This window comes from Zea mays, chromosome 7, assembly GCF_902167145.1.
Source record: "Zea mays cultivar B73 chromosome 7, Zm-B73-REFERENCE-NAM-5.0, whole genome shotgun sequence".
Taxonomy (NCBI): domain Eukaryota; kingdom Viridiplantae; phylum Streptophyta; class Magnoliopsida; order Poales; family Poaceae; genus Zea; species Zea mays.
Window position 1 is genome coordinate 150,732,250 of NC_050102.1, and position 10,585 is coordinate 150,742,834.

A 10,585-nucleotide genomic window follows, 5' to 3' on the forward strand; every position below is an offset into this window, starting at 1 on the left:
GCAGGGAGGGAGCAGTTAGGGAGTGCAAGTTGGGCTTCCCTTTTCCGTGGAGGTTGCGGCCACGAAAAGAATAGGAAAATAGTATATCGCCCATGCCTCTGCGGCTCTGTGTACGAGCGGATGCACACAACACACGTCAAGTCGTGCAAGCATCGTAGTACGCGTGAAGCGCGGAGGTGAGTCGAAAGGGGTTCAGGTTTTAAGGAACCTGATTGGCTAAGTAGTGACGCTAGTCGATTGAATTATTAGTTCGTTCTTCTCTATTAAATTATTCGTCACTTTAAGTTTAAATTCAACTTCTTGTTTTGACTAGGTTTTTTTTTCAAAACATGTGGCGATATCTACGTGTTTAAATAAATATGTTATCAAGATATATTTCATGAATATTTAATGAGACAAAGAAGACAATATATTGGTGCATTTTTCCATTTAATTATATAAATTTGGATAAATTTAATTCAGAACAAAGCTAAAATGGTCTATAGTTTTGAATATAGTGAGCAATGTATAGATAAAGAAAGTATAAATTTCTAGTAGTTTATTAGGGGCGAGATACTTGAGGATTTCTAATACAAATTTGTGCTGTATATTTTAGGAGCGAGATTGAGCATCAATCAATTCCTAGTATTTTCGTCGTGACATCTTTTGTGCTTTGCTGATCTCCTACGGAAACGTTCATGTGTAATGTATTCGTCAAAACAGCGATGAAAATAAAACTCATGCAACTACGGAAATATTGGGACTTAACAAAACTGGAATTTTATCAGTACTTTAAAGAACAGCAGACGGTATCATTCAAGGGACTTGAGACTTGAGTAGAGCAAAGCCTTGTTCAGGAGGTTTTCAGTGGTCAAGGACTAGCAGTAGAACATGCGCCTTTTCAGTTCATCCTTGACCTCCGGAAGTGGCTGCGGACCAGCAGCAGCATTAGAGGCTTGGTTGGCGTAGAAGCGGGCACGGGACGCGAGCTTGTGGGCATAGTATGCAGGAGGAGCTGTCAATTCAAAACGAACTTATGTTACGGGTATTGAACAGAAATCTGCAGTTTTGCACTGGAAAGTACATACCGATTGACACAGAGCGAGTGCAGCATGAATACCTGAAAAAGAACATCGGACAAGTGAGTTGAGCAAGAAAAAACAAGATGGCAGGGAAGGGAAGAGCATGCTTACATGTAGCACAAGTTATATGTTAGAGACTGCAGAGCATCTGCGGTGAACTTGTTGTCATCTCGTAGCACATGGTAATGCGCAGGACGGCTTGTTCCCTGCAATTCCACGAGCAGCTATAATCTTCAGATTCTGAATTAGTTGTAACACATGCTACACACATACCTTGGCCCCAGCATGGCTGCACAGGAAGAAATCAAATTCTGTTGGGTGGCAGATATTATTATCAACTACGGTGCCTGCAAATTCCATAAACGTTTCAGCAAAAGCATTGTAGAAAAAACGCAATAGAAAAAACAGCAAATGCGCCTGCATCCCTAACCAGCTCGAATATTCCCACTCTTGTCCTCGTATTGGCTATTGCTGGGGAAGAGCCTTGTGTGGTGCCTCTTCTGCACCACTACGAAGGTGATCTTTGGCTTCTCATTGTAAAGAGCTGTCCATGCCTGAAGAAAGTATAAATGTTATACTAACTGAGGGAACAACACTTGATGTCTCAAATTGTTTCTACCTTCTCTATCTCATGGATTTCTTGCTCCAGCACTTGTTTGAATTGGCTCTCACTTACGCCATCCCTAACGGTGAAAGAGGGAGTCAATTACCATTGCATGTCAGTCAGAAAAGCAACTGGAAGATACTACTAACCTGTAGAAGATCAGTTGCTTGGGTCTCTGCTTAGACCGTTCCACGAATGCAAGTAGGAGTTCCCTGCAAATATTTTGCAAATTAAGGAACTCTCTCAATCGGGTATGGGGTGCCATTTGAATTTCAGAGATGGTGATGATCGTACTTGACAATATTTTCCAGCCCATCAATGAGCTCTTGACGGTGACCTTGTGCACGGATAATGCCATTATAGTTAGCCACCTTGGGCCAGTCTTGGGAGGCAACAACCTACAAGGAACCACCAGGCATAAAGTGTTATTGTAATAAGATGATACTATCCGTATTGTAAACGGAAAAAGAGCTTACAGAAGCAATGGACGGGGAAGTATCATCTAGAGCAGCAGGGTGAGTGACATCAGCACCAAACATAATTGTTGGTTCAGTAGAAAAAAACGGTAAGCTTTCTTCAGGATTAGCAAATTCTAAGTTTCTTCCTCCAAACTACAGAGAGAGTGAATATATTAGTACCAATGTTGCTCAACAAATTCTGTGAAGAGATCAAGTTGAGATTAACCTTGGCATTGATCTTAATAGCAACATTAGCAAAGTACGGAAGTTTTGCATTCCTAATATTTTTATCCAGGCAACACTGCGACATGACACCAATCTGTGTGTCACAGATCCTTTTGAAATTACCTGTTGTTCAGAGTAGTCAGGCATGGCATATATGTTATAAGCTGCCGATTTTCGCTGTAAGAAATATTACCATATAAGCTGCCGTTTTTCTCTGGGAGTATAGCAAGCAAAAGATCAATCTTTTGCCCTCTTACTAGCATGTTCTGATAGAACCGAGTAAGCTCATCTTCAACTTGTTCAGGTTGAGCACGGTATATTGGAAGTGTCAAGCCATCCATTCTCTGGAACCATAGCGAAATGGTAAAGTGGGAGTCATGCAAGAATATTATTTGACGATAAGGCAATCAAAGGCACAACGAAAATGTAGATTACCACTCCACTAGTACGACACCATGTAACCAGATCAGAGCAAAATTTATCAACAACACTATCATTCAAACCACGACAAAAGTTAACGCAGGCCCAGTTGCCCACCCTTGCACCATCTACTACTAGCTGCAGATAAAGAAAAAAAATTAGTAACATATATTTACCATCACAAATTCCATTATTCCATTGCAAAGGAATAGACTACCTATTGGGCTAATGACAGAAGAGACACCTAGTATATAGAGAGAATAAAACTCAAGCAACCGATCAAGCTTAGCACCGAAAGAATTGACGTGTCCATATATGTTATACTATGTTGATCGCACATTGAATCATGATATACTGTTGCTGCAATGTTAATGGTTGTTCAACTGCTCATGAGATACCTTGTTCTTCATGTTCCACAGCCCATCCGTTGGGTAACACAAACATTCACGTTCAGTTTCACGGTACTTCAGCTACAGAAACAAAAATAGAACATGGTTATAATAAAGAATGCATCGCATTTGCAAAAAAAAATGCATGACACATGGAAGAAGGATTACAGTGGGAGCCGGCAGAACTCTAGCCTGAACTGAAGTAGGACAATAGTCAACCTCCATGCCAAATTCAATGGCACGCTCAGCTCTACTGTAGGCATTACGCTCAACAAACTAAGAAAAAGGATTTAATTTGTTTAACCACAGTATAGATCAGGTAAAACAGAAGAAGGAGAAAAAGCAGAAACAGCGAGAACCTGACGAATTTTCTTCTCACGTGTATCTGGGCTCTGGCAGGTTAAGTTCGCTAGATTAGAGACCTGTTTGGCATCCAACTTCTTGCGGTTTTTCTGTCCAGCTACTATCCTGCAAACCTGAAATGCAAATGGAAATTAAGAAACAAGAGCAGACAACATACCTCCATGCATAGGGCCACAGTTCAATTAAGTTCATAGTTGGCAACCTCCATAGGGAGGTAGTTTGGCCTCTGATCATTGCCAACTTGGAGGCATGGGAGAAAATCATAGTCCATTTCCAGCTGGTATGTCTCTCTGAAGTAATCTGCTACGGACTTCTCAACTCCAGCGGACGATTGAAAGCTGTTGATTTCAAGAAAACATATCGAAGTAAATGCTAACAGCAAGAACTTGATCCCCACATTTCTGAACTAGGGACTCTAGGATGTTCTCTTCAACGTAGGAAAAAAGAGAGGTCCTACAACTGTAAAGAAGGACTATTTTTCAGGCTGGCAATCCGGTACTTCGGGCGTGCGGCTCCTCGGTGGGTGACTTCAATCCTCAGTCCCTTGAGGGCTTTATTGAGCTGCAAATTCAGAAAGGGCCACATCCATCACAAGTTCAATTATGCACAATGCTCTTTGTGCCTTAGAAATGGGGGAAAGAATACCTACCAGGACAAGATCCATGGGAGTAATACTTGTAAAGGTCCTGCGATCTTTGCCCAGAATCAACATCACATAATCAATCAGTGGCAGGGGTCGAATGAAAGCTGTTGAAGAAATGTCTGCAATGGAAAATATGTGGCCATCGGACATCTTAAAACACACAGAAATTTGAACTGGAATACGAAATCAAATTGCACAGTTTCTACCATATAAGCATCCCACACGTAAAACTACCTATGATCACAGACAAGCCATTTTGTGTCGGCCTGATGCTCTGATAGAAACCCGTCCATCCCTCCACACCCATGCCAATATCCCTGGGTCCTCGGGGTGAGAAGAAGGACCGGCCAACTGCAACGTACCTGTGCATTGTCAAAATAACAAGATGAAAATGGTGTCATCTTAAATCGAGGTGCAAGCCAAGTACTCACTCCATGGAGTTGCGTTCGTTGAGGATAATGTCACGCAGCACAATGTCAAGCACCTGCAGCGCCTGTGCCGGGATGTCCGAAGGGTAGCCCGCCAGGAGCATGAACAGCTGCTGCAGGCTGATCCCCGTGGTATGCTTGATCACCACCTTGTACATCCTTTCCGTCCTGCCAGACAAGGTGACCACGAATTCCATGGTCTCGAACGGCAGCTCGCCAGCGGAGAACAGTAGCTTCCGGCCGTCGTATGCGGGGAGGCGGCCACCAAGCTCGGTCTGCCGGTTCTCGGAAACCAGCTTCGACATGATTTCCCTGTACATGCCCTTTGGCGTTGTATCTGGTGAGATGGTCACCTGCATAAGCACATAGTAATGGTGGGCAACGGTGGTCATCAGATGAACACCAAGAACGCGGAGTGGCGAGCGGTCTTACGTCGTATTGGTGCAGGCCCTTGTCGACGAGGCCGACGAAGAAGTGGTTGGCCCTAACGCCGCACGGCGTCCCCACGGCGCCCAAGCCCGGGCGCGCTGGAAACATGGGCTCGTCGCGGACAATGTCCATCGTCTTGAACTTCTCCCTCAGCGCGGCTGCGGCGGCCGCCGCGTTGCGCTCCGCGAGAGACGGACCTGCTTCTGCTTGGCGCACATCATCAGGTCCTGGCGTTTGCGGGCCGCCGTGCCCGCGCCCGCGGCCGTAGTCGCTGCCTCCCTGGTAGCCGTAGGCGTAGCCACCTCGGCCCCCGCCTTGGCCACCTCGGCCCCCACCTCGTCCGCTGCCGCGGCCACCGCTTTTGTTGCCGTTGCGCCGGTTCCCCTGAAAGACGTTGGGGTTCGCCTGATCCCGACCTCCTCCGCGCTGATGGCTCGCCATGGCAGCTGCTCACGCCCCCTGGGAAAGAAGAACAAGCGCCCATGATCAGCTACTAGTACAACTCAGTCGCACGAAAAGAAAGGAAGGGAACGGAGGAAACAAGTCACATTTCACCGTTTTGACGATGATATCCAAGAAATGTGAAGGAAGAAGAAAGAATAGCGATAACTTAAAGATGAAGGGGAGAAAGAAACTGCGACCGACTTGTATAGAGCCGTTTTGGTCAGGCGCGCAACGAAACTTCAATTTGTTTACCTTGTGCGTGTTCAAGGATGGCCGGCGACGAGATGCGAAATGGCGCCTGCCGCGGCAGGGAGGGAAGGGAAGAGGGAATAGCCGACCGGTGCCTCCCCGTCTGCGCGACTTCCTTCGTCGCGTGGTTGGCACTACAAGCTATACTGCCGCTCTGGTGCTGGTGCCTGCACTGCAGGGGACAATATATAGGCGGGGTGGGAAGTCATCAGGTGGGGACCCACCAGATCTTTCCGGTGCAAACTGCAAAGAGAAGGTGCGGTGGATGTGGTCGCTCCCTCACGATGACTGCTTGGAATTGAGTCGGGTACATCGTGATTTATGTCAAACGAGTTCGAACCAACAAAACTTATAAAAAATTGAGTCGTAACATGATACTCTGAAGTATAAAAACAGTGGTCTAACCCGACCCTAAATTATATCGTGCCTTCGTTGGTCCGAACCGACCCATATATTTGATCACATACGTAAAATCCATATCTTACTAAATTAAATATATTAAACAATACTAACATCATTTAACCACGTAAAGTCTAAATAGCAAACAATATAAAGTCTATAACTTGTTAAATTAAACAATTAAATCATATGGGCTTAATTGGGTTGTGCTTGGGTCCGGCGAGCCAAAATTTGAGACCTGGCTCAGGTTCGCTTTCGTGTCGTGCTAGCTCAATCCATATTATTCCGTGTCGGACCGTTATTTAGACTCATATTTTCGGACCGTGCTCATGCTGGCCCAAAATTCATGGCCCATATTCCCGGCACTACTCACCGCCCCTGAACAAAACAACACTCAGTTCAGTAGTTTTCGTTTGTACAATCCTAGTCTCCTAGATATAATTGTTATTCTTAAATTTTTGGTAGGATATCAACACTCAGTTCATCTAGTTCGTAATCCGATGACATATGTGGTTGGTCTCCCCTACCCCTTTGTGCATGGGACGCACCTATTTCATTGATTTGAAGCCCGACATATACAACTAATCTTGGCAAATAGATATCCAGATTATTGGGCGATCAAAACAACAGCCTAAGATTTTTACCTGCCAGGCAAAGCTAACCGGACAACTAAACAACTCGGTGACCTTTATCGTAAACCTGATCAAGTGGTTTGGCAGTACATTGCTGATCCAAGATCATTCTAACCTATGGCGAGGTGTTAAAGGCATTCTGTCGGTTCATGAAGACAGAGACACTATTATAAAATGGAGTACATGAATTGAGACCTTGATTATTATTGCTGGTTTAGTTGCAAGGGAAGCTCGTGAACTAAACCTTCACAGTACGAAATACATTTCTTCAGCGTCTTCTTGTAGTTGCATCTCCACTGGACAGCTAGTTCCCATCTTTCCACAGATCTCATAAGTCGAAAAGGGAGTAGACTGTTACCAGAACAATCCTGCTCCGCTCGATGGAACCGGAGGAACACAGCAAACTCCTGCTCAAAACCTGACCGCTTCGCATCTGCTCTGCAGTTGCTACTGTTCTGTATTGTGCGTAGAAGGACAAGCAGACTGTCATCAAATTCTACTGTCGTAGGTAATTGTTGCAAAGTTCCTTCACATTTGTTGATTAACCATTTCATAATCCCCATCTCATTTTCAGTCGAAAGCATTGATCCAGAGTAAACCTGATGACTGACAGCCTTTCTACGGTTTGTGGGAGTTGACCAAAGCCTTAATGCACATAACAATGCAAATGAGGGGTGTCCGTTTGGATGAATATACATTGAATCTTTTGGCCAGGTTCCCACTGAGCAAATATCCAAATCCAACTCGATGAAAGTTTTCTCGTTGGGGTTCTCACCCAAAAGAAAGCCATAGTGTTCAAGGAGTTCCAGGTTTGTGTATGTTCCATAAGCAAGGAGGACCTGTAGAAAATGAAATGTGTATAAAAAAACTGAGATGTCAAAAGAAAGACAAAATAATGTTATATTTGTGAAACTAAGAACAAACCTGCTCCCCCTTTTTATAATTTTTTCTTGCATACAGACAGTATGCATTACAATCTTCGTATCCACCATCTGTTAATCTCTCAGATGAATTGGTCATCCCATTCTTCTGCTGGTAATTCGTAAGTTCAGCTGTATCCTCGTCCTCCAATAAAGTGTCATCATCAGGAGCAGCATAATTGAACAAATCACCCACAGGGCATAAGCAACCAGCTTCATCCCATGCAATATGTAATGTGCGAGAAGATACCTTAACATACGAAAATCAAAACTTTAGAAAGCAAACATGCAGAATGTATAAAAATTAAAAATACTTGGAGCTAAGAAACCTATATAAGATCTCGAGACTTTCGCATGGAAACTAAACTAATAGACAAAGCTACCCTATGAAAATAAAAGAGTATTTGACCCAAACCGAGAATAAAAACAACTATACCGTTGCAAATGCCCAGAGCCAGGATTTAAACATCAAAAGCTTAGGTTTAAATTCCAATTCTTTCATTAGTGGTGTCGCATCTTCCCAGTCTGATTTTATGGCACTTTTAGCCTTTTGTGCAACCCAAATAGCATCATCAACCTGAAAACAACAAAAATCGTTGGGTGCTTTTGGAGTGCACAGCAAAAGATGGATAATGGAGAAAATTGTTGACAGATCTACCGAGATATACTTGGAGAGCTTCGACTTCAAAATCATTGAAGGTAGCCAAGATAGTGTAGTAGCTGGGTAGCTGACACAGGTAGGGGTACCAGACAGAGTTGCTCCCTTTCCCCACTTCGGCCAATAAGCACACTATGAGTATCTGTAAAATTCAAAGAGTAGGCCAGTAAGCATTTAAAGGGATGCTCAAGAGAATGTAATAACAAGTTCAAAGTGTTAAACAATGAATGTTTAATACTGTCACTTTGAAAGGAAAAACAGAAACACCAATATCTTATACCAGCCAGGATAATTTGGTAATTTGCTAGTGATAAAATGACAAGCATTTTGTTTCGTTACATAAGAAAAAGGGTCGCTGCAAGTTTCCAATGCTGAGCATACCAACTGTGTCCCAAGCAATACACTTCATAGCACAACCATAATTTGTATCCAAACTTACCCCAAATGCATGGTGGAGCAAATACTAACCCATTTACCCTATAGTTACAATGCTCTGTTCAATCCTAATAACCACTTGTCCCAATTCCTGGACTCCTGGTAACTTCAAGGGCAGCTTGACACGAGAATGTTCCATTTCCACCACATCTGTTGATGGCGGCTGTGTTTACCTGCACGGAGGAGAGGCGGGGCTTGTGGGCGCTGACGCAGGCGGCGATCCTGGGGTCGTCGGCCGTGACGCGGTCGCTTGTGAGCAGCGCGGCTCGGGGCAGGCGCAACACCAGCTCCCCGCGCCGCAAGTCACGCGCCGCCGCGAGGCCCCTCCTGCGATCGAAGCAAAGCAAATGCGGTGAAGCGAGCGCTGGGAGACCAAGAACCGCGAGCGATGGGGGTGGGGTTTCACCCGCCGGCGTCGGGGAAGTCGGCGACGACGAGGGAGCCGCCGAGGCAGGACGGCGAAGAGATGTTTCCAGAGGGGGAGGAGGAAGGGGGCGACGGCGAGTCGGAGACGCCCAGCTCGGCCGCCCACTTGAGGAGCGCCTCCATCGGCAGCGGCCACCTGGGCGCTTTGGTCAGGGTCCACCCTGTAGCTGTGATTTACGTCGGGAAGTAGCGGCAACTGAGATGCCCACTTTTGTACAACATTCTTAGGCTATCCGCACTCATACTACTCTAAATCCGTACTCTAAAAAGAATATTCTGTCCTCGTCAGCAAGATTATCTACTCTATACCACAATCCTCCGCTATCATGTTTACTCTATATCTCAACTTTATACCAACTTTCACATACTATATTATTTTTTTTACTTCACTCTGCCTCCCTGTGTGGCTGTGTCTGCCGCCTTGTATACGTGGAGCATACTCCGACGACGGAAGGACAGGAGAGAGATTTGGAGTTGAACGCTATATATGGCGTTTCCCATGCCCTCTGTATATTTGCAGTCGTGGATGGAGTGCCTCACTGCAGCATTTTCTTGACTGCATATCTATGCAGTAGGCTTTAGCGCTCCCCAGTGCGCACAGCCTTAGGCTTGTTTGTTTCTTCCGCACTTATCCTATTCTAAATTTATACTTAAAAAATATTACCCTCTCTTTTCTTTTTAGTTGTCGCTGAATATTTTTACACTATCCAGCGACAACTAAAAAAACAGAGAGAGTATATCCTAGTTATGAATATTTTAAAATACAGTAGACAAACTCCCGTATCTATAACTACTCAATATTCCAGCTCTATATAAACCACTATAATTTTTATTAATATTTTTTACTTCACTTCTGCTAGCTTGTTCAAACATGCAAGTACAAATAGTGTTGCCACGTTGAATCTAGTGTTTCAACACTAGCGTGGATCATAAGGTAAATGACTACAACAGTTTTTTTTCTTGGCGTACTATTCCGAGGTAGTAGAGCATAAGATTCCCACTACGGATAGTTTAAGGGTGTATTTATTTCTCTACTAGATTATATAAGATTAATTATGGTAAAAAATTAAGAGGATAAAATATTATTTTGGAATAACAAATAAATTAAAATATTATTTCAACTTATTTATGGTTCCAAAGTGATATTTTACTCTCTTACCATTTTACTATAATTCAACTTATATAATCTAAGCAGGAAAACAAACATAATCTAATTTTTAGTCCCTACATTTATTATATTTTAATCTCTAATTATTAAATACAGATACAAAAATAGAGTTTTAGTTTTCGTATTTAACAATTTAGAGACTAAAATGAAATAAAACGAAGGAAATAAAAATTACTTCTTAGAAACAAACACCCTTTAGGGCCCGTTTGTTTCCCTTAATTTTGAGGAATTGGA

At 43.7% G+C, this 10,585-nt stretch overlaps 2 protein-coding genes across 2 annotated transcripts; both read right to left on the reverse strand.

Moving 5' to 3' along the window:
• Window positions 1-743: 743 nt before the first annotated feature.
• LOC103633113 (protein argonaute 18) lies at window positions 744-5,305 on the reverse strand. Its single transcript, XM_020541121.2, has 21 exons — window positions 5,024-5,305; window positions 4,595-4,944; window positions 4,398-4,525; window positions 4,170-4,282; window positions 3,978-4,081; window positions 3,723-3,858; window positions 3,517-3,633; window positions 3,326-3,433; window positions 3,167-3,238; window positions 2,784-2,906; window positions 2,542-2,692; window positions 2,350-2,471; window positions 2,142-2,276; window positions 1,960-2,063; window positions 1,815-1,877; window positions 1,681-1,744; window positions 1,492-1,615; window positions 1,335-1,408; window positions 1,173-1,267; window positions 1,068-1,099; window positions 744-994 (listed from the first exon to the last, which is right to left on the reverse strand). Exons 1-21 carry the CDS (start codon window positions 5,150-5,152, stop codon window positions 858-860), a joined length of 2,481 nt encoding a protein of 826 aa, XP_020396710.1. The 5' UTR covers window positions 5,153-5,305; the 3' UTR covers window positions 744-857.
• A 1,478-nt stretch (window positions 5,306-6,783) lies between these two features.
• On the reverse strand, window positions 6,784-9,383 carry LOC100279317 (uncharacterized). The gene is made up of 6 exons (NM_001152338.2): window positions 9,164-9,383; window positions 8,931-9,084; window positions 8,333-8,464; window positions 8,101-8,241; window positions 7,669-7,914; window positions 6,784-7,583 (listed from the first exon to the last, which is right to left on the reverse strand). Exons 1-6 carry the CDS (start codon window positions 9,304-9,306, stop codon window positions 6,948-6,950), a joined length of 1,452 nt encoding a protein of 483 aa, NP_001145810.2. The 5' UTR covers window positions 9,307-9,383; the 3' UTR covers window positions 6,784-6,947.
• Window positions 9,384-10,585: the final 1,202 nt, after the last annotated feature.

Coding starts and splice junctions, on each gene's coding strand:
- LOC103633113 (XM_020541121.2), bottom strand. CDS start 5,152: ATGGACATTGTCCGCGACGAGCCCATGTTTCCAGCGCGCCCGGGCTTG. Junction 3,859..3,977: donor AATAGTCCTTCTTTACAGTT/GTAGGACCTCTC, acceptor TGAAATCAACAG/CTTTCAATCGTCCGCTGGAG. Junction 3,634..3,722: donor CAAACTACCTCCCTATGGAG/GTTGCCAACTAT, acceptor TTTGCATTTCAG/GTTTGCAGGATAGTAGCTGG.
- LOC100279317 (NM_001152338.2), bottom strand. CDS start 9,306: ATGGAGGCGCTCCTCAAGTGGGCGGCCGAGCTGGGCGTCTCCGACTCG. Junction 8,465..8,930: donor CCCGCCTCTCCTCCGTGCAG/GTAAACACAGCC, acceptor TGAATTTTACAG/ATACTCATAGTGTGCTTATT. Junction 8,242..8,332: donor TTGAAGTCGAAGCTCTCCAA/GTATATCTCGGT, acceptor TGTTGTTTTCAG/GTTGATGATGCTATTTGGGT.